At 40.1% G+C, this 23,112-nt stretch overlaps 1 protein-coding gene across 3 annotated transcripts in view; it reads right to left on the bottom strand.

Moving 5' to 3' along the window:
* The window catches only part of ARHGEF38 (Rho guanine nucleotide exchange factor 38), a 54,732-nt gene extending 31,865 nt beyond the window's left edge, over nucleotides 1-22,867 (bottom strand). For 2 of the 3 annotated variants that reach the window (XM_014062112.2, XM_087724177.1), the window contains exons 1-3: nucleotides 6,758-6,944; nucleotides 4,711-4,834; nucleotides 64-211 (exon numbers count right to left, since the gene is read on the bottom strand). In XM_014062112.2, coding sequence (XP_013917587.2) covers nucleotides 64-211; nucleotides 4,711-4,834; nucleotides 6,758-6,943 — 458 coding nt within the window. In that variant the 5' untranslated portion in view covers nucleotide 6,944. Of the gene's footprint in view, nucleotides 1-59; nucleotides 212-4,710; nucleotides 4,835-6,757; nucleotides 6,949-22,517 lie in introns of those variants that run through there. The other variant, XM_087724178.1, reaches the window with a different exon arrangement.
* Nucleotides 22,868-23,112: the final 245 nt, after the last annotated feature.

The raw sequence follows: 23,112 nt of genomic DNA, 5'->3' as shown, positions 1-23,112 counted from the left end.
ACATTAGCTCTCGCAAATGCAGTACAACAGACAAAAAATGAAAACGTCTTCTAAAAATCTTACTTCAAGGACTGTAGACAGTCTTTTATACACTGTTTCAATTCCTCATCCTTTTCATAGAATTCCAGAAGAAGGTGAGCATCATCGTGGTGGTAACAGTAGATTTTGTATGCTTCTTCTAGTACATCTTTAATCTGTAGGAACACTTGACCTGGGAAAGTCAAAAATATATATAAGTCAAAATAAAACCACTGTCAGATGATACATGGTCTCTCTAAAATTTGTAACGTGATTTATTGTCTCCTTTAAAATCTGCAGGACACTTAACAATTGATCTTGGAAACTCTGTTTCTTGATTTGTCTACCTAGGAGTTGGAATCTCAGTTGGCCTTCTCAGTGGTAGTGCTGCAATTATTGAATATTGCTCTAAATCAGGGGTGTCAAGCCCCTATTTGACCTTGGAAGTGGGGTGGATGTGGCCACCTTGAAAACAGAGCTCCATTTTCACTGGCAGAGGGGGGCAACTGAAAATGGAGCCTGGGAGGGTCACACGTGGCCCTCCAGAGCTTCGTTTTCACTGTCAGAGACACTGCAGGCTAGTTCTTTGCTGTTTCTAGGGATCTAAGCACCCCATGGGCTGGATCTGGCCCCCGAACCTTGAGTTTGACACCCCTGCTCTCAATGACACCCATTAAGGTCCCTCTTTTTAAAAGAACTTACTTTACACAGGACAGCTAGTTGGCTCAAGTTAACTTTGGAGAACTATAAGGTCGAAGAGTTGTCCATGATTTTAGTCCTTCAGCAATAGGAATTGTTTCTTTAAGGTGTTAGCTGCATTAAGAATCTTTCCATGTCATTCTCAGTTAAGTCGTGATGTGCAAACCAATAATTATTTATTTTCTTAGTTTGAAAATAAAGCACAGCACTGTTGGGCTCCTTGATTTATACTGGACATTAAATTAAATCATTTTTCGTTTGTTCAATAGTCACAATAATGGTAGGAATCCAGTGATACCAGCTTCAGGGGCACTTTTGCTGATTTTGAGACATCAAGCTGTTATGAAAGGTAAGCCCTCAACAAAGAAAAGCACAAAAGGAAGGCAGTCTTTGACTTCTTGAAAGCAACTAGAAAGAAACTTCTTGAAAGAATTTACTTCTCATTAAGAGAACGATGCAGGTACAGAAATTGGAAAGCATAAAGCATGGTCTCATGCGATACTTCAGCTGCAAAAACCTATCTGTAAAAAGCAGCACCTCTGTGCAATGCATTTATTTTGCCTTCTAGCTAATTTGGAGACAAAACAATTCAGTATTTGATTTTTCCTTTGTGTCTAGTAACTAAGATAAATGCCAAACACGGAAAGGTGAACTGGGTTGACAAGAGGCTAAATGCACAGCTTTCATTACAGATAACGTGCCCATGGATATGATTAAATGGAGCCATGTCCTTTTTACTGCATGCGTAAAAAAAGGAAACCTTCTCTTCCCTCCACCACTCACATCATTTATTTTAATAACACTACTAAGAATATGAATCAACAACCTACCAAAGGCCTTCAATCAGAGTGTCCTTGGATGCTGCAGAAGGCTGTCTCAAAAAAGCTATTCAACTTATAATTAGCTATAATGAAACATGATTAGTTTTCTACCCTGTTGCCTCTGAATCAGGAATCACATAGCAACTCTTACAGTCAACAATACTATTCTTGTTTCTTCTCAGATTAACTATACATTGGCTGGTTTCATTAATCCCTTTAAATCATGAAGCACTAATGTCAACTCATAAAGTTGACATGGTGAGGAAGGGGGGGAAACGCATTCCACGCATACCTTCAGCTAGATTCGGATCTCAGATTACTACAGCAGGCTTGTGAGGGGTGCACTTCATTGGAGAATGTGATTTGTGATACAGACTGAGGGGAGGGAAGGAACGGGGTAAAGTTCAGCTATAATTCAAATGAGGCTCAGATCTGATTGCAATAGGGTATTGCCAAAATGGTGCTCCTAATAAATGACTGGTTTTCTTTTGAAACTTGGCTTGAGGCTCATGAATCAATTAGGGCATCTTTCAGAAACTTAACTTCTTTTTGTTTTAGTGTTCTGTGTCATATGTGCTAAGACCTAACTTTAGGGTGTAACATGTTGTTTAAACTCAGCCAATATCCCAGTCAACAAATCATGATTTGTTATGTTTTATTTGTGTTTTTGTTTAAAGACAAAGCAAAACTTTATGTAGTGTGAATACACAAACACTCAGAAAGCTACACGTTTCATAAAGCACTGTGGACATTTTGATGCTTTTCCACTACAGCATAAATTTGATATATTTATGAATTACCTCTTCCAACTCAAATCCTCCATAGTAAATCTTGCTATCTTCAGATCACCAATCAAAATTTGGATGTCCAATTTGAACCAGATCTTCACCCTATACTTGTATGTGTGTGTCACTTGTGCATGTGCATGCAAGCTCATGGAGGTTAAACACTCATTCAATGTGACTAAACCTTCAGCTTTGGTTCTGTTTACAATTTGGATGGGTGATCATCTGAAATCTAAGAGCTATAGGCTAGACTAGTGATGGCTAACCTTTTTTGGATCGCGTGCCAAAAGCAGGGGGAGTGCATGGGGGATTGTGCGCAGCGTGCCTACACCCATAATGCTATGCATGCGACCCAAACGTGCATGCATGCACAACCAGCGCCCTCCCCCTTGCTTTTGGCGTGCTTTTTTCACCCTCCCCAGGCTCCAGGGACTTTCTAGGAGCCCGGGGGAGGGCGAAAACAGCCTCCCCGGCCTCACGGAGGCCTTCCAGACGCTTCCCTGAAGCCTCCAGAGGGTGAAAAATGACCCTATGGGCAACCCAGAAATTCGGGAACAGAACTGGAGCTGGAGCTGACAGGGCAATGCCTGGCATGCCCTAACAAATGGCTCCGCATGCCACCTGTGGCACACGTGCCATACGTTCGCCATCACGGGGCTAGACTGAGGAGTTTTAAAAAACATAGGAGGATGACAATGACAATTTATTCCCCATAGCAAGAAAACGCATGAATGTATTCTAGGTATGTGTTAGCTCATCCCTCCTGATCTAACATATTATTTATAGAATATTGAATTACATCATTGCATAAATGATGACCAACTAAAAGATCAAAAGGTTATTTAGCTTTTGCATTCATAGGAAAAAAGCAAAAAAAAAAGCAACCCAAACAATAAAAAAACTCAGGGTGAAGTCAAACATTGTGAGGAATATTAGATATTATAATTCAGAAATACATATGGAAGGTCAGTTATGTTTGCTTTATATGACATCAAATAAAGCACCGTTTGGGAAACTTTAAAAACCTTTGTTTTAATCTGTGTGAAGATGTCGCTTTTATGCAGCTTTGTCCTTTTTTTTCCTAGGCAGACCCAGTGGGATGGAGTAACTGAGGTGTTGGACTGGAGCTGCAGGGACCCAAATTTAAGCCCAGTCTTAGCCATTGAAAGACACCTTTGTTGTGAAAGTAAAATAAAAATACCCATATACTTTAAGTTGCTTTGAGCTCCTGGATGAAAAACAGAATATAACCTAATAAATATACAGAGTTAGTGGAGCTTTAAAGGTAAAGGTAAAGGTTCCCCTCGCACATATGTGCTAGTCATTCCCAACTCTAGGGGGCAGTGCTCACCTCCATTTCAAAGCCAAAGAGCCAGCTCTGTCTGAAGACGTCTCTGTGGTCATGTGGCCAGCATGACTAAATGCCGAAGGTTCACGGAATACTGTTACCTTCCCACCAAAGGTGGTTCCTATTTTTCTACTTTTTACATGCTTTCGAACTGCTAGGTTGGCAGAAGCTGGCACAAGTAATGGGAGTTCACTTCGTTACGCGGCGCTAGGGATTTGAACCGTCGAACTGCCGATCTTTCTGATCGATAAGCTCAGCGTCTTAGCCACTGAGTTAGAGCAAGACAGCTAATCTCTGGGTGGTTCATTTGAAAAGGGTTAGATAACACAGTCCAGTCACCTGTATCCTGGAAACACCTAGAGCCAGTCAATTGATCTGTTTGCATATCCTCTAAGGAAAAGAGCTACAAAGCAACCCTCTCCATTACAGAACATACTTGAATGCCAAGTAATATGAAACACGGCTCTGGACAGCCACATCCTGAGCAGGAGGTCAAAAAAGGGAAGATGACAATTTAGCAGTGCAAAATAACACCCATTTGTTTCAGCCCCAGATAATTGTTCTGCTATGTGTTGTCTTTTTAGGCCCCCTGTATGTGGATATCTCTGCTCTCAAACACTGATTGGCAAAGTGACCTACTGTTTCCAGCGTGACAAATCGGGAAGGGCCCAGTAATGACAAAGACTTGTTAGAGCTACCTGATGCATGGGGCCTTCCCACATCCTGGGGCCAGGGCTCCCCAAAATAAAAGATATTTGACCCAGTTAGTACAATTACATGCTGCTGGAAGAGCATCCATAAGAAAGTCTGATAGGAGCTGTTGCCACCTGGATGAAGCTAGGTGGGTGTGATTTGCCAGTTGATTATGGGCCTGATTCTCCATCTTTCATTTGCACACTACTTGGAATGGTAGTTTGGAAAAGTAAACAGGTAGGTTTGACTGTGGCTGGGGCAATGAGCAAATTATTGCAGCATTATTATTACAATTGTTGTTATTGCTGCATGTAGCACTGTAGAAGTCAGGAAGACAACAACATACCAATTTCTTGCATGTCTGGTTCCACATCTGATGTTGCTTCTTCCAACAATGACAACAGTTTGGATGATATTTCATGGACCGATTCAATGTTGCTGAATAAGCTGTCCACATCAAGTCGCGCAATCTAATGAAACCAAAACAATGGGCAAAAACTGGGGAAAAAATGAGGTGCTACTATTGTCAAGCTACTCCTTTGCTCACAAACGCACTCTAAATACCCACATTTTGATGAGTTTTCTCAGATGAGAATCAGATGAAAGAGAGGTTTAAATAAAAACAAAACAAAACTGAATTTGAAATAGTTATATACAAATGATGACTATATAATAAGCCAAAATGTATACATTGCTACTAAGATTTGAACCCAACAGGTTAAGGACTATATGATGAAATAGATTGCACTTTTTATTATTATATAAATACATAATTAATATTTTTAAGCAGTGAATTCAAAATTACACTGACTGGAAGATTAGGAGGCTGAGGGACAATACAAATAAGTAACACAAGGTTGGAGAATGGCAAATACTTTCCTTCCCCTCATAGCAACCTCCCTGTAAAGAAAGTTGTCCTATCTTAAGTTTGTTTCTCAAACAAAAATGTGACAAAACGAAAGGTAACGATGTAAATAATTTAGATTATCAGCTTGATTATTAATTCCTAATGTCTATACTTTTAAAAATAGAAAAGTTATCTGTTTTGTTGCAATGCTACAGTATATACAAAGCAGCTATACAAATCCATTTAATAATAAAAATGTGCAAAAAATAATAAAAATATTTTAATAGAGTGGGCTGCCTGTTTTGCTTGAAAATAAAACTCAGAATGTGCTGTTTAAGTGGTAGCCAGACATTTTTGAAGTGCCTTCTGAACAACAAACTGACAGAATAAAACCTGCATGAAAAGATACAATTGTAATAAGCACTTCCATTAGCATCACAATCTGAGATGCAGTACCCTGCAGTCTGGGTTTACAAAGCAAGTTACTATAAGATATTGTTAACTATCTGCATGTGCAAATACAGCCTCTATGTCTCTCTGGCTGTTATTTATTACATTTCTTCACTGCTCACCTCAACTAAGTGACTCTGGGTAATTTACAACAATGTAACAAATGAAACCTGAACAAAGGGACAGATAAAAAGTTAAAACTTAAAAATCAAAGGTAAAAATTCGGAAGGCTAAAAAGTTAATGAGAGTGTGGGAGTAGCCTCAAGTCACCAGCTGTCCCCAGGGCTACCTCACACTTCAGAAGATTGAGGGTAAAATTTCTAAAGAACAGAGGTAACAGCAGAGAAGGCCTTCCTCCTGGTTCCACAAGTTTTGCCAGTTGAAACTCCTTGACTAATGAGATATGACACATGACCTCTTTGCTTGACTGGGTGGGATGGGCTGATGCAGTTGGGACTATATGTTCCTCAGGTAACTTGGTTCCTTGCCATTAAGTGCTTGAAAGGGGGTGACCAACACCTTGAATCGGACTGGAACAAACTGGCACCTACTACAGCTCATGTAGCAGAGATGTTACAGGCACACATGCATTTTGCACGACACACCACCAATTAACTGAATGTTGGCTTCCTCAATTTGAGTTCATGTGTACACACAACTGACTGAACCATAAATTTATCACTAAGTTCTCACATCATCACACTAAGTAAAATTCAATTACGAGTCCCTAGTTTATGCTTCATTTATCTTGTGAACACAACTAGTTTTTCTTTCTTCTGGACCCTGCCAGTCAAAATTGTTTGGCTGACACGATCGAAAGTAGGACCTTTTCACTGGAATGAATGGGATAAGTTATGGGGAAAGCCAGTTCCTCTGATATCCTGGGCCCATGCCATAAAGGGCTTTCAAGATAATGACCTGAAAGTAAACTAGCAATTGCATCAAGCTTCTTTGCTTTTCTCAGATAAAGGTAGAAAAAGAGCAGGAAGGAAGGAAGGAAGGAAGGAAGGAAGGAAGGAAGGAAGGAAGGAAGGAAGGAAGGAAGGAAGGAAGGAAGGAAGGAAGGAAGGGAAGGGAAGGACCAAAACTTCCTTACCTGCCTTTTTTTCAAGGGCTCAACCACTATTCTGATGCAGAGTTCCAGATCACCAAGATAATCTCTTTCTGTTTGGAGTATTTCTGCAATTATCTTTTGCCTTCTGGCCATCATTCGCTTAATCAGTTGTTCTTCAGTTTCCAGGGGTAAACCAACTGGTCCTACAGATCCTGCACGGGGTGCCATTTTTTCTGTAAACAAACAAACACAACAAACTTGTTTTAAAAACGGATTAACAACTTGTTTAGGGCTAAATGACCCATGCAAAGGAACAGGCACATGCATGGAAAGGGCACATAAAACCAGAGGTTTTGCAGCTGATATTCTATCAATGGTCATGAGCGTGATGTAGTGGCTTACTTCAGCCCCAGCTTGGATTTAGCATCATATGCAAACATGTTTATTGGCTTAGTTTATACATACCAGAGGTGGGTTCTTACCAGTTCGCACCAGTTTGGTAGAACCGGTTCGTCAAATCTACCGAACCGGTTAGAAGAGGTTCCACCAGTGGACCCGGAAAGCAGGCCACACCTACAGAAGAGGTTCCAAAATTTTTTGAAACCCACCACTCACACACACACACACACACACACAGACTCACACAGAAAGAGAAAGAGAAAGAGAAAGGAAGGAAGAAAGAAAGAAAGAAATAAAAAAAGAAAAAAGAAAGAAAAAGTGATGAAAGAAAAAAGGAAAAAGGGACAGAGAGACAAAAGGAAGGAAAGAGAGAGAGAGAGAGAACACCCACAGAGTAGGTTCAAATTTTTTTTGAAACCCACCACTGATACATACCAACTGTAGCACTAAGCCCTACTGTGCTTTTTTTTAATTTTTAATTAACAAACATGTGAAATACACACAGACAAAACTTAGACGTACACCACCTTTACACAATACAATATGAACAGGAACTTCCTGTTCTTTATAATAGCAATTATCAATCAATACCGCTCACCTTATATTATTTCCCCTTCTATTGTATTTCATTTGGATTTCACCATTCTTAACCCTCTTATTTTACTCATAACTATTATTTTTGAGTTTTGTTATATTCCTTCATTGATTTTTGTTTCTTTCCTCCATCCACCTATACCATTTATCCCATATCTGGTAGAATTCTGATTCTTCTTTTCCCTTCTTTAGTTAGTTAGATAATCCATTTCAGCACAATCCATAACCTTTCTTATTATTTCATCTTCGCTTGGAATTAATTTGTTTTTCCATTTCTGGGCAATGGCAATCCTTGCCGCCATAATTATATGTAGTATTAAATACTGGATTTCTTTTTTGTATTTCGCAGACATTATTCCTAATAATTAAAAATTCAGGTTTCCATTCTATTTTAACCCGTTATTGCCTCCAGCCAATTTTTGATCCTTTTCCAAAACTTTTTAGCCTCTTCGCAGGTCCACCATAAATGGTAATATGTTCCATGTATTGATTTTGTGCTTTTATTTGATTAGATTCATCAAGTGAAGCCAGATACTAAAACTTGCTGACCATGAATTATGGCACCGCGCATTGTGAGATCCTAACTACTCGGGTATTGTTCCATAAAACATGGTTAATGAAAACATGGTTTGGCTATATATATATATATTTAATAGGAACTTTCATATGAACAGAAGAGATGTTTCTGAGTTCAGAGATAAGTACAAGTAGTCCTAGTTTAGTGACTGTCTCATTTAGTGATACTTTGCAGTTGTAACAATGATGAAAAAGTAACTTTATGACCAATTGTCACATTACAACTCTCACAGATCTGCAAAGGAAAGCTGAAGTAAGATCACAAGGACAGTTGCTGTTTCACTTAATGCCCGCTTCACTTAACAACCAAATGATCAGTCCCAATTATAATTGCTAAATGAGGACCACCTGGACACATTTATGGCTACAGTCTCATGAAATGAAAGCTAATCTTACCTTCCTGTTTCTTTCCTGAGTGTATGTTATACTGATCTTTCTGCTCTAATAATTTTAAACAATACTCAGGAGATTCAATATTATTTTTATGCGGTTACTTGGATTTAACACCTTGGTCTTCATTGTGAAATGAACATCTAGGTTTCTCTACCGGAATTATTTATTGTTTATTGTTTCCCCTCCTATCTGAATTTATATTTTTCAGTACAGAAAAGTATTTTCTTTATGTTACTTTATAAAGCACAAGTAGTGTAAATGAGGAACACCTATTGTCAAAGAGAGGGCCTTATTTTGTATTGCATAAATTAAACATTTGAAAGAAAGTCAGCAAGGATATCAACAAGATATTCTTGAAAAAACCAATATTGCAACGAAGAAGGTGCACTTAAAACTCTGCCTATATTCTCTGTCTGGGACACGGTGGCTCAGTGGCTAAGACCTTGAGCTTGTCGATCAGAAAGTTCAGCAGTCCAGTGATTCGAATCCCTAGCGCCATGTAATGGAGTGAGCTCCCGTTACTTGTCCCAACTTCTGCCAACCTAGCAGTTTGAAAGGATGCAAAAATGCAAGTAGAAAAATAGGGACCACTTTGGTGGGAAGGCAACAGTATTCTGTGTGCTTTCAGTGTTGAGACATGCTGGCCACATGACCACGGAGATGTCTTTGGACAGCACTGGCTCTTTGGCTTTGAAACAGATGAGCACTGCCCCCTAGAGTTGGGAACGACTAGCACATATGTGCGAGGGGAACATTTACCTTTATCTTTACTATATTCTCTGTCAGACATCCCTGTAAATGAGTTCCCATCTGTTCCAGTATTTTATTTTATTTTTAAGTTTATATTTTTTATCCCACGTTTATTGTTTTTAGAAACAATTCAAGGCAGAGAACATACCTAATGCTTCTTTCTCTGCCTATTTTCTCTATAACCATTAGGATTAGGATTTAGGATTACTTTATTTATATGCCGCCCTTTTCCCTGGGGGAACTCAGGGCGGCTCACAATCCAAGGGGGAGGGGAGTACAAGACAAAAATACACACATAAAACAGTACATCGTTAAAAAAATGCAACAGTCATACTATTCGGGTGGGGTTGAAATCTTAGCCCCAGGCTTGTCGGGACAGCCATTGTAATGTGAATTGGAATGAGAGAGAGAGAGTAACTGGTCCCAAGTCACCCAGCTGGCTTTCATGCTTAATGCTGGCCACACCATAATACAGAAGAGTGCTGGTTGGCTGTCACATAAGACAACTAAAATAATTATCTGAGTGAAGTATATATTAATTTATTAAATTTTAAAGCTGATCAACAGCTTCAGTTTTCCAATGAGAAGAATATTGTGTTTAAAAATGCAGTGTTAAACAAATCAATGTAATAAAACCACAGGAAGCATTCATACAATTAAAAGCAACAGCACCATTCCTAAAATGCCAAAAACTAAAGAGATAATCATCTCAGTTACCACGGCCCTGGTAATTAAATCTCAGCTCACTTCTATAAAAGACTTTGGCACTAGTGTGGTGCTTCTATGATTAGATGCCATTGTCACTTACGGACTATTGAGTCTATTTACTTCCCAATCACCTGCAATGCAGCAGAAAGGGCAGGTTTTATGAGATGCTGCATCAGGGAGTCAGAATTTCTGCTTTTCCTGATCTCTTCCAATCTCTGTCAGCATCTTGGGAAAGTTTGGGCTGAACAGCCATTGTTGACTGGGACTTCCCATTGTTGAGTCCCATTCACTCACCTGTAGCAACTGCAGGGATATTTTACCCTGCCAATAAAGAAAAACTGAAGGGGGGAGCCAAGACCGGATTTTCCCCACCAACGGTGACCTTGAAGGAATTCTGGGGGACTTAGGTTTGCAGGCTGAGAACCAGAGGTGGGTTCCTACCAGTTCGCACCTATTCGGTAGAACCGGTTCGTCAAATCTACCGAACCGGTTAGAAGAGGTTCCACCAGTGGACCCGGAAAGCAGGCCACACCTACAGAAGAGGTTCCAAAAAAATTTGAAACCCACCACTGGTCCTTGGATAGGATTATTCTACACTATCATGCTCATATTTGTAAAACTCAGTGCCTCTGTGAAAAGTAAGGATGACTACTGCGTTTGTGGTGCAATCAGAACATTGCGTGTGTTGAAGTTGTTTTAACGCAAACCAAAGATGCCTTTAAAAAAAAAGTTTACATCACATTCTTATGCATGCCAGTGCTGTGTGTGAGATAATTTAAGGTGGTTCTGACAAGTGTTGTCGGCATCTTCATATCCGGTCACATGGGTGGCAAGCCACTCCCACAAAGGAGGCCACACCCACAGAGTAGGTTCGAACAATTTTTGAAACCCACCACTGCTGAGAACAAATGGCAGTCAGCCTCGAGTATTTCTTAAGACAAGGGGAGTGAAAATTGTGGCACTTTGAAAGTTGTAAATTGGACTCATTTGGCAGTGTAATAAAATGTGTAATGTTATTATCTTATCCACTTTTGAAGATTAAACATTTTAATTGTGACTTAGAAGTTTGGATGAATGTCGATGCTTAGCAGCCATTTGAAATGACGATGGCCCTCCCAAGAGCTATTTCCCAAGAAAATTTGAAACTCTGACCCAATTTCAAAGTTCCAATGTCCCCTGTAGTCACATGATCATTTTGCGTCCTTGGCACCCTGCCCAGATTTATGACTGTTTGCACTGCCTGGTGGTCATGTGACTGTAATTTCTGAGGTTTTTTTTGCCAGATATCGGTGTTTATTTTGGTATAATGGGTTCATTTAAGGACTGGGCCATTTGTTCAATGATTACAACATTCATTTAATGACTACGACATTTGCTTAACTGCTACAAAAAGGATTGTAAAATTGGGCACAGTCACATGTTGACCCACTTAATGACCAGAACTTACAACTGTAATTCTTGGCTTAATTACAATCATGAGTTGAGGAGTACCTGTATCACTCTCTCTCTCTTACACACACACAATGGTGGGCTGCTGGGGGTTCACAGGGGTTCGGGAGAACCTCTAGCTAAGGTTCTGTGCAGTTCGGAGAACCCCAAAATCCCACTCCTGGCTGGCCCTGCCCACCCCGCTCTTCCCAGGAGTCCCCACGCAGCCTGTTTGGATGCAGATAAGTGCAGGGCGCGTGTAGAGGCTCAGGGAGGCGAAAAATGGGCCTACTGGAAGTTCAGGAAGTCTGGAAATGGGCCTGTTTCCAGCCTCCAGAGAGCCTCTAGGGCCTGGGGAAGCCATTTTTGCCCTCCCGGACGCTCAAAGAAAGCCTCTGCAGCCTGGGAAGGGCAAAAATACCTCCCTTTCCCAGCCATGGTGCAGGAAGCCGACTAGTCCACGCCCACCATGTCCACACCCACCCAATAACCGGGCAGAGAACCCCTTGCTAAAAATTTTGAAGCCCACCCCGGCGACACACACACACAGAGACAAATCTACAAGAGAGAAACGTCTTCTGTAATACAGGATTACACGCCCTATCTGTAGGGATACAAATATTGTTATGCTGGGAGTAGAAGGTGTGATTTCTACATTCAGATAAGATTGGGGATACCAGGGGAATTGCTGAAAATGTTAAAGCATGAAATTTGGGCAAATGTCTCTAAGTGCCTATTGCAAAGGCGAAGCAGGAAGCCACCTCTCCCTCCTTTTGTTCTCAGCAGAGAACACTGGAAGAAGGTGAGATTAGCGGTGGCCACCTTCTGTTGTGAAATACAGCTTGCTTGTCCTTGGAGGTGCCAGGTTACCTGCCTGTCAAGCTTTCCCTGGAGGAACTACATTACAAATAAGAAGCCTCGGGGAAACATAAAGAGAGCTTTGTGTCAGGAATCAGGCTAGATTTTAATAACAAAACCATTCCCTACATTTTTCTTCACAGGTTCAAAGGAAGAGGGGTATACCTGAGCAAGGATAGGGCAAAGAAAAGGGCAGGGGAGGGCAAGTGGGTTGCCAGGTGGGAAACTCCAGGTTCTGCAACATTTCTGTGGGAATCCGCTTGAGAGATTTGTCTGAGGGATGACAAGAGCTCACATGGGCCCCGAGGGAAGGCTTCTACAGAGGAGAAATTACAAAGGGTGTGGATTTTCTACTCTTTTGAAAAGAGGAATTAGTAAATTGCAGAGGAATATACTTCCAGTCCAAAGAAAACAAATATGCAAAGAACTTTTTTTCCTTCAAAAAACAACACTAGACTCATTTGATAATGTAATATTTGAAAACATATATGAAAAAATAGATATATTTGTCTAGCCATTTCCCCCTTTTTTTTGAAAGACATAGTTTACAGGAAAATCAGTTTTTGTGACTTATGTTTGCTTTTTAACATTAATGATTTGGTGCTTTGAACTATATATACAATTTATTTCACTGGTAACATGAACAGTTATATTCCACATTAATTTCTCCTAGAATATAGTCCTTAGCAAGCTATTAGTCTATTGGTCTTTCTCGCTAGTACTGTGGTAGTTGGAAGTATTATACATCCTAATACATTCTGGTATTATTTATTGAATTAGCCACAAATGATTAACGTCATAAATAATCCTATTAACTATGATTTACCAACCTGCCCTGATTTGGTTCAACCAACTTGTTATCCAAAAACAAACTAACTGCATAATTAGTTTAATGTGGCATGGGAACCCAGTTGACTATCAACAACAATCCAGGGTGTCATATAGAAATTTTGCAACCTTAAATATTTATTTTCTTACTTCCACAATGTTTACACTCCCTCTGATCAATATACAAAGATTTTTTGTGATACCCTGTGCAGACAAATGCATAATAAATAACCAAAAGAATGTAAATCCAAAATTGCATTATCTATTATTATTAGCAGTTCCATGTTCACACAACTGTTATAAATTTTTACCAGCTTGTAGAGAGGCACAAGAATAGGAGACAGCTTTGAGAAGGGGAGAATGGAAAGGTAAGCTCTTCTAAAGGAAGAAAAGGACTTCATCTTTCTGTCTCTTACTAGGCAATCTCTCTCTCTCTCTCTCTCTCTCTCTCTCTCTCTCTCTCTCTCTCTCTCTCTCTCTCTCTCTCTCAATCTCAATCTCAATCTCAATCTCAATCTCAATCTCAATCTCAATCTCAATCTCTCTGTTCCTTCAAATTGGGCAGACAGAAAATCTGTGGAATAGAAACCCAGACTCTGATCCACAGAAGATCTTATGGAGGTACCAGAAATTGAATCTGAGATTGTCTGCATGAAAAAATATGCACTGTGCACTAAGTTATGAATTTCCTTTCCAGAGCTGAAAGTACTCAGAATTCTGGACTAGCAGAAATACAGAGCATGAACATGATTGGAAATCATAACTAAATAGATTTCATTTGCAGAATATCCTATATCAGTGGTGGCTAATCTTTTTGGCACCAAGTGCCAACACAGGAGTGTGCGCACGCTGGACCACTGAAACCAGGAAGAGAGCAGCTGGCCAGTTCACATGTGCGTGTGGCCAGCCGCTCTCTTCTGAGTTCCCGTGTGCGCATGCATACAGGCCAGCTGGTCTTTGCGCATGCACCCAATGGAACCCGGAAGAGAGCGGCTGGCCGTACGTGCATGCATGCCGGACCATCTGGTCTTCACGCATGCATGCAATGGAACCCAGAAGTGCAACTGATGATGGCACACATGCCCACAGTGAAGGCCCTGTGTGCCACCTGTGGCACGTGTGCCATAGGTTCACCATCACAGTTCTATACAGTATACTTGAAATGTTTACGCAAATGAACTGTGTGTCTTAATTGTAGGAATATATGCAAATTCTCCACCTTCTTAACTCCTATTCATAAATGTCCTTCCCTTCCTGGGTGATGCAAGGATTGACTGATTGACTGACTGATTTCATCATGATATGATTGACACAGTGACTTGGTTTACATATAATTCTAATTCATAATGATGGTCATAAAAGCAGGCTTAATGAAGGAAGCAAACCATATCATGAGTTAACACAATGGGTGAAATACCTTACGGGGAGTGTTTCACCTCACAAACAGTAATAATGGCTAAATGCAAATAGGTAGGTTCTCTTCGAAGGAAAGCTTGAACTAGAATGGAGAAACCTTGCTAGTCTTAACCTCATTAATATAACTGTTGATGGAACTAATTAAGACCAAAGAAGGTAATGTTTTGCACATGTGAGAATTTGAGGAGGATGGCAACTTCTGATTTCTCAACCGCATTTCAAAGATATAAAGAGTTCAGAGGTAATTACGTTGCCTATGGTTTGAGCTAAGCATAGCACACAATTGTCTGCTACAATCTCCTACCTGTCAATGACTTCTTCAGCTTCAACCACAATAATACACGGGCAAATAATAAATACAAACCAAGGGTGGGTTCCTGCCAGTTCTAACCTCTTCTATAGAAGAGGTTCCACAAATCTACAGTGCTGTTTAGAACCAGTTCCAGCTCCCTCCCCCAGCCCATCCGCACATCATCAAGATGAAGAGCGAGAGGAGGAATTCTGGGAGTTGAAGTCCACAAGTCTTAAAGCTGTCAAGTTTGAACACCCCTGGGTTTTTTTTCTAAAGGGTTAGGGGTGCAAGGGTCTTGTAACTTGACAGCTTTAAGACTTGCATACTTCAAATGCCAGAGTTTCTGAGCCAACTTTTTGGTTGCTAAGCAAGAGCATTGTTAAATGAGTTTCACCACATTTTGCAAGTTGGTCACGCCCACCCAGTCACATGACTGCCAAGCCACTCCCACTCAGTCACCTGGCTGGCAAGCCACTCCCACCCAGTCACATGGCCAGCAAGCCACTCCCACAAAGCAGGACACACCTGTAGAAGAGTTCTAAAAAAAATTGAAATCCACCACTGATACAAACTCAAGGTAAACCGCTGCAAACTCGATCGCAGAAAAGACGACTCCAGCAACAGAGAGGTCAATGCTTGGAATGCTCTACCTGACTCTGTTGTTACTTCCTCTAACCCCCATAGCTTAGACCTTAAACTGTCTACCATGGACCTCACCCCATTCCTAAGAGGTCCGTAAAGGGGATGTGCATAAGTGCACCTGTGTGCTTAACATCCCTGTCCTACTGTCCCCATCTATTTGTCATCATTTCATGTGCTCATGTCCATGTTTATACTTATACCTGTTATCTTGTACATGTTTGACAAACTAAATAAATAAAATAAACAAATTCTGGCTTAGTAGCTTTCACATAGTTCCCTGTTATCTGACTCCCTTCAGAAGAAAATGCTGAAATTTATGCCATCTGAGAAAGTTTCCCCTCAGTATCAGATTTCCCATATATTTCAGGCAAAGAAACATTATAGTCACTATAATCTTGCACAAACCGTTAGAGAATTTGACACTGCTCAATTATTATCAAGTCTATCAACCGATAGCTATTTAAGTAATCCAAAACATTATATATTGTCTGTATACCCCCCCCCTCATTTTATGTAAGCCGCCCTGAGTCCCCTCAGGGAAAAGGGCGGCCTATAAGTATTAATAAAAAATTAAAAAAGAAACGCCAGTTTTTTTGTTGTACCATATATTGCAAGTAGCTATGAAAAAGGCACCTAACTTTTACAATAAATATTTGATTTCCATTCCTCGACCAGATTCTTTTAATAATTGAATGAATGTTTTTCTGGAATATTGAAAAAAAAATTCAATAAATAATTATCAAAGAAGAAATAATATCCTTATTGTGAATGCTTCTGATGGGCTCAGGTGGGTAATATACTATATCTCCTACTTGGGTTGTGAATTCTAAAGTTACTACATAAAACAATTTCTGAATTAATTCTGCAATATACTGTAATTCCTTCCAAAGTGTGATTCCTGTAGCATCTTCAGGGGATACTTTTCAAAGCATAGCAACCAAAAAATATTAATATTCTAAATCTTCCAAGTAAAATATAAAATGATTCATCCCTATAGTAATAGGATAAAACTGTGAACCATTAACTGAAAATACACCGGGATCAGAGATGGGTGAACTGGTTTTTCCAACCAGCGGACCCGCTCACCCGCCCCGGCGCCATCTCATCCTATATAATCATGTTTTGATGCTGCACACATGTGCACAAGGTGGAAGGCGCATGCGCACACTCACATTTTCGGTTCTGGGCGAACTGGTTGTTACATTATGTGATGCCCACCTCTAACCATGATCTCTAGACTGTTAGGTGCAAATCTTCTCTACTATAGTTGCCAACAGTAACCATTTATAACCTTCAAATAACTATAAGATGGATAAAAGGGTAGTTAAAAGACCCATCTAATCTAAAACCAGCCATTTCAGTTAGGCTCTGCGGCAGTCAAATGCTACTAATGGAATAAATGTTAAGCCAATATTAATTTCTTAACAGCATCTCGACATAGTTAGGAAAGGCAAAGATATATTTTGATACTGGCTCCTTGGCTCATCTAATCTACTCTAGAAGCTATTCAGTATGTTGCAGACTAGAATGGTCCATCTCCTAATACGGGACCATGTTTACACGTCTTGCAGGGGTATCTTCAGACTATGTTCAAAAATGTCAAGATTGCAGCTGTGATACTACAGCCAAAATTCCACCTTCACGTTTAAAAAAAGCAAAAAAAATCCAGGCAGAACTTTGACTGCACTTGTTGCCCTCTTGATTTTATTTTTACTACATTCTGTGGATACCTTTGCAGTCTTGAACCTCATAAGTATCACTAACGGCTTAAGTATTTTCTGAAGCATCCTGCAGTTTCCAACTAAAATGGATATGACAAACATATCACATAACATAATACTATCCGTACATTAGTCAATTCACTTGGATTGCGAAGGGATGATTGAAAATGATTTAGAAATATAAAACAATATAAAACACAGTTGCTGGGAGGCAGATTAAGATAAGAGATACACAATCTACAACTATCTAAAATTTACAATACCTTTCCAGAAATTACGACTACATTGCAATCTTAATTCATGCACTCATTTGAATTATATCCAAGTTACCTTTAGGAGACATCATCTCAAGGATTTCCCCTGTATTTTATCCTCACCATAGCATTCTCTTGAGGTAGGTTTGTCTAAAAGAGACTGACTGGCTGAAATCATCCAGTGAGTTTTTGGGACTGAAGGTACATTTCAACCAAGTCTCCTTATCCTGTACCAACATCTTAATCACTATAACCCCCGGCTACATGATGAAAAAAGGGCACTATTAAATATAGAGGAGTAATTCATTATATGTATTTAATCAATGAAATCACATAAACACTTGTTGTGGTCTGCCAGCGGCCTGTGGAGCTGGCAACAGAGTCGGACAGCGAGGAGGATGGGGAGGAACATGGGCCATCCTGGAGTCTGGGGAAGGCTCAGACGAGGGCTCTGCGCCAGAGTCAGAGAGAGGGCCAGGGCTATCTGGGAGTTTTGTGCTGCCTCCGGAGCCTCCAGAGTCAGACAGCAGCAAGGCACGGGAACAGGCTCCCCATGCTCCCAGTGTGCGCATGTGCAAAGCTGCCAGAAGGCAAGAACAGTTAAAACAGAAGGGATGACTCGGGAGTAAGGCTTGGAAGTGATTGCCCCTCCCATAGGACATAAAGGAGGAGCAAAGGCACATGAGCCTTTGCAGGAAGCAACTTGGTTCATGCTGGTCAGTTTACCTTCTAAAGCTCCGTTTTGACTCTTTGCTCTGTGTGGCCTTGCCAAGCTAATTGCCAATTAAGTCTATGGCAGCATTTCAAGGAAGATAAAGGTGGGTGCTTATCAGCCTGATCCCGAAGGACTTTGGCAGCCTACTCTAGGACTCTTTACAACTCTTTACAACTCTTTACAACTCATTATGGGCTGTGAATGAACATAATTCAGAGCCTTTGATATAAAAAGAGGGCTTTTGGGATTGTGTGTGCTTTTTACTGTATTAGGAAGCCTAGGCCAGAACAACACTATACCACCCCAAATCCATTGGAGTGGGGCAACTAATCCATTTAAGTAAATAAATAAAATTGTTTATCTGACTGTTCCCATAAGACTTGAAGGTTGGTTCATAGGTATGCATTTGGCATACATTACGAGTTAAAAAGTAAGGTAAGTTGTCTTCATTGTACTGCATTTGAAAGAATACATAATCAAAATGGTAAATATACCAATTTCCACTGTTGAATCAAGTTTAGATTGATGATAGAGTGGAAGATGTATAAATAGATGTTACATTGCTTCAGAATCAAACTTCAAGTCATACTCATTGGGGTTTTTTTTAATCTTAAAACCTTATTTTGTACAATTATTAAGTTCTACTACAGTATATCTATTTGATTAATAGGATATTTAAGGATCAGTTTTGACAGGGAGTTTAGTCATACAATATAAGTATTTGCTACCTTAAAAAAGCAGGGAAAGTTTTTAGGCTTTTGAAAATACTAACCAATTTAATTAACTATGATTACCTAAAGCTCCAAGAGAATGACATCTGAATAGAGCTTTTAACATGAAAAAGGAAGTTATAAATGCCGACAGATATTTATGTAAGCATTGTTTTTCCACTGTGATAATTATGTCTTGTTATATTCCTATTTGTAACTTGATCCATCCAGACCAAAAAAACATCCAGTCATTCCAGGGATTTATATTCCTACAGCGTTGGTACATTAAACAATAAATAAAAATGTGGTAAATAATTTATAGGAGAGTTAGACATAATGAATGGCAACTAATATATAAAAAAGGATCACTATACATCCATCTAGGCCACAAATAACAAAAAAGTCCTGCCTTATGCAAACATTGGCTTAAGGAGGAAAGGTGTTCAAGTAATCCATTATGTTATTTTACTAACTCTAGTAGATTCAGTTCCTGTTTAAATTGTTCATGAGATCACTATTTGCAACCTTCTGACAAGAAAAGTCAGAATTGTTAGCAGTTGTGTTACTAACTTAACAACTGCAGTGATTCACTTAACAACTATGGCAAAAAATGAGGCAAACTCACTTAACAACTGTCTCGCTTAGCAACAGAAATTTTGGGCTCAATTGTGGCTGTACTACCTGTACTATGAAGCTGAGAATGTTGTCAAACCTGGTTAGAATTATCTACATATAATATGCTTTTTAAGCCAGGCAGTTGAATAAGTCCAAGCAACTAACATTATCCAGAGGTTACTTGGTTGTGAAAATCCAGCCACAAGAGATTTCCTATTCTGAGGAAATCCAACGGGAGGGGCTGATAGCAAGAGTAGTGAGGAGAACTGAGTCTAAATCCGATAAACAGGTTATGTAGCTCAGGGCAACTTTTTCATCCAGAGGCCTCACTAGAATCTGAACAAATTTTATGATTTCTCTTCAGGGATACCAAATATTTTTAGTAACTAATTATATTGATAAGAATTAAGTTTACACATTGTCCTAACCCTCTTGGCTTTATTCACATACACTAGGTAAAGGTTTCCCTCGCACATATATGCTAGTCGTTCCCCACTCTAGGGGGCGGTGCTCCTCTCCATTTCAAAGCCAAAGAGCCAGCACTGTCTGAAGACGTCTCCATGGTCATGTGGCCGGCATGACTAAATGCCGAAGGCACATGGAACACTGTTACCTTCCCACCAAAGGTGATCCCTATTTTTCTATTTGCATTTTTACATGCTTTCAAACTACTAGGTTGGCAGAAACTGGGACAAGTAGTGGGAGCTCACTCTGTTACGCAGCGCTAGGGATTCGAACCACAGAACTGCCAACCTTTTTGATCGATAAGTTCAGCATCTTAGCCATTGAGCCATTGTGTCCCATCACATACACTACTAAGCCATAATCCATCAACTATAATGGCTGGTGTCACACATCACTCTAAAATCAAAGCAAATAAAACAGATTATGGTTTGTTACAAATGCCCATATTACGTCCAACAAAAGGGTCTCCTTTTCCATCCCTCCAGTCACTTCATGTGCAGAATGGAGGAGGGATCGCCTTTTATCCTATTTTCCATCTCTATTCTGCTGTCATTAGATACATAAAAGGGTTAAAGCTAGAATAACTGAAGGTCAGTTCTTTTGGGACCATCCAGTGATTACCCAAAGTATTGTTTACAGCAGTTCAGGAAAGATCTGTGCTTTTGAGATATAGATGTAAGAATAATGTAAATTATATTCCTGTTTTTTCCTGCCTTTCTATTACTAATGGAATTTACTGTCAATCCTATAAAATGATCTTGTGTATATTGACTAAAGCTGGGAACTGGAAATGGGCAGAAAAAACTATTTCCCAATATCAGTTTCCTTTTGTAGCTAACCAGCAGGTAGCCTTAACAAAGGAAGCATCTAGCAATGCTTTTGTCACAGGGAAATTCTTCCTGACTAATTGCTCTGTCAATACCGTACAATCCCTTTGCATATAGGGAAATGCAGCCTGCATCCTATAGGAAGGTTCTGCAAATGGAAAGGATGAGTTTTACATCCCAGGCTACTGTTTGTCACTGAATTCCACTGTTCCTGGGACTGTAATGCTCCTGTGAGGTTACTTTAGGGTAGTGTTTCTCAACCTTAGCAACTTGAAGATGTCCGGACTTCAACTCCCAGAATTCCCCAGCCAGCGAATGCTGGCTGGGGAATTCTGGGAGTTGAAGTCCGGACATCTTCAAGTTACCAAGGTTGAGAAACACTGCTTTAGGGCAAGGTTACAAACCTGTTCAGCATTTATAACCTACATTCCACCTGCAGAGTGAATGCGAATTACAGATGCACCATTATTTAAGCCACTTTGGCAGCAATCCAAAATGATTATTGTGTAGCCTAACCTTCTCATACAGAATTAGGAAAGGTACTTTTTAAGAGTAGGAAACACCCCCCCCCTTTATACAGGGAGTTCACAACTTATGACCATTTGCTTAATGATTCAAAGACACAATGCCATTGAAAAACTTACCATGGGTTCATGCATTTATGACTGTTGTGGCATTTCTATGGCCAGGTGACCGTGATCTCAGTGTTTGGCAACTGGCAAATGTTTACAACGGTGGCAGTGTCTCAGAATTATGTGATCACTATTTATGACCTTCCCGAGGACTTTCCGACAAGCAAAATCAATGGAGGAAGCCAGATTCGATTAACAATAAGGTGATTCCCTTATGGCAAAAATTCAGGCGAGACGCAATGACAGTGTCATTTATCAATGAATATTCTGGTCCCGACTGTAGTTGTAAATTGAGGACTACCTGTATATCTGTATCTGTATCTGTACATACACCCACACCTGCACACAGTTATTTTAAATGCATAGCGGTTAGAGTTGGACTTGCCTTGTTCTGCAAATAACAAATTAGTGTTTTCTTCATGTCATAGTGTTGTCTTCAGGGACATAAGCCTGGAAAAATCAATATGCTCCCTTCACTTGTTTAAGATCCAAACATGAACATAATGAAGCAAAACCTTTTTCCCTCTTTCCTAGACAAACCTTCCCCTGCTTACTTCCTATTATTTCACTTCACGTGTAGCCTGTCCCATAAAGTCTGTACTTTTAGCAAAACGCATTTTCCACACTGAGAATAGGGTACTTCGCACCTGTCTAAAATATGACTTTAAAGCATTGTATACTCGTAAACAAAGCTAATGTGGCCTTTAATTAAAATCTTCCCTTCGGTGTAATGAGATAAATTAAGCACCTTTCTCGGTATTTCTACCTTATTACTCTTTCTGAAGCAATAATATATATATAAAAGTATTTGTTGACTTAAGAATCTTCCAGGTAGAACATCCTCCTCCTGATCATTGTTTCCAAGTATATGGATTACTTCTGCCCATCGTTGCCCATTGCTTTGAGATGGTTTGGGCTAAATATTAAGAAAAGCAGCGTGGATTTTTCCTTTTTCCTCCCTCCCCTGCCCAATTTTTACCTTGCAATTTCAGGTTGTATTCGCTCCTATCAGACTGGCTCCTCCTCAAAGGTGCAGAGCTGCTGTTGAGGTCTCCTGCAATGCTGCTCTCCACCACCGTGTCCGTCTTCCTCCTCTCCAGCATGTACAATCTCTGCTTCAGGAAAGTGAGGTTCTTTTTCCTGACCCCGGCACTTTCTTTTCCAGTAGGATCTTTGGTTTCCATTTCCAAGCAGGTGTTTCTTTTCCCGGTGTTTGGGAAAACAATAATAATCCAAGGAGCTTGGCAGGGAGGTGTGCCTGTGCTTGTTGCGTGGGCAACAGGATCAGCTTCCTTCAAGGAACAGCTGACGTGCTGAAGAGACCCGCATAAGTTCACTTCTTACCTGGCTCACCTGAGTGCCACCTTTACAGTGTAACCGGGCTCCACCCCTATGAAGTCATCTTTTAGTACACTGACTGGGGAACCAGACACCTGTTACCTGAGAGGTTTGCGGCAGCAGATATAACATAGCAGCAGGGACCAAATCTCCCTTATTAACTCCTTTTTAGAAGTTGCTGTTCATGTATTTGCATTCCTCCTTTTCATTTACTTTCCTCGGGGGTGGGTGGGTGG

Source organism: Thamnophis sirtalis, unplaced genomic scaffold, assembly GCF_051295495.1.
Source record: "Thamnophis sirtalis isolate CommonGarterSnake01/CBP01778 unplaced genomic scaffold, rThaSir2_p1.2 scaffold_10, whole genome shotgun sequence".
Taxonomy (NCBI): domain Eukaryota; kingdom Metazoa; phylum Chordata; class Lepidosauria; order Squamata; family Natricidae; genus Thamnophis; species Thamnophis sirtalis.
The sequence above is the reverse complement of the archived record's forward strand: the minus strand, read 5'-3'. Positions and strand labels throughout refer to the sequence as shown.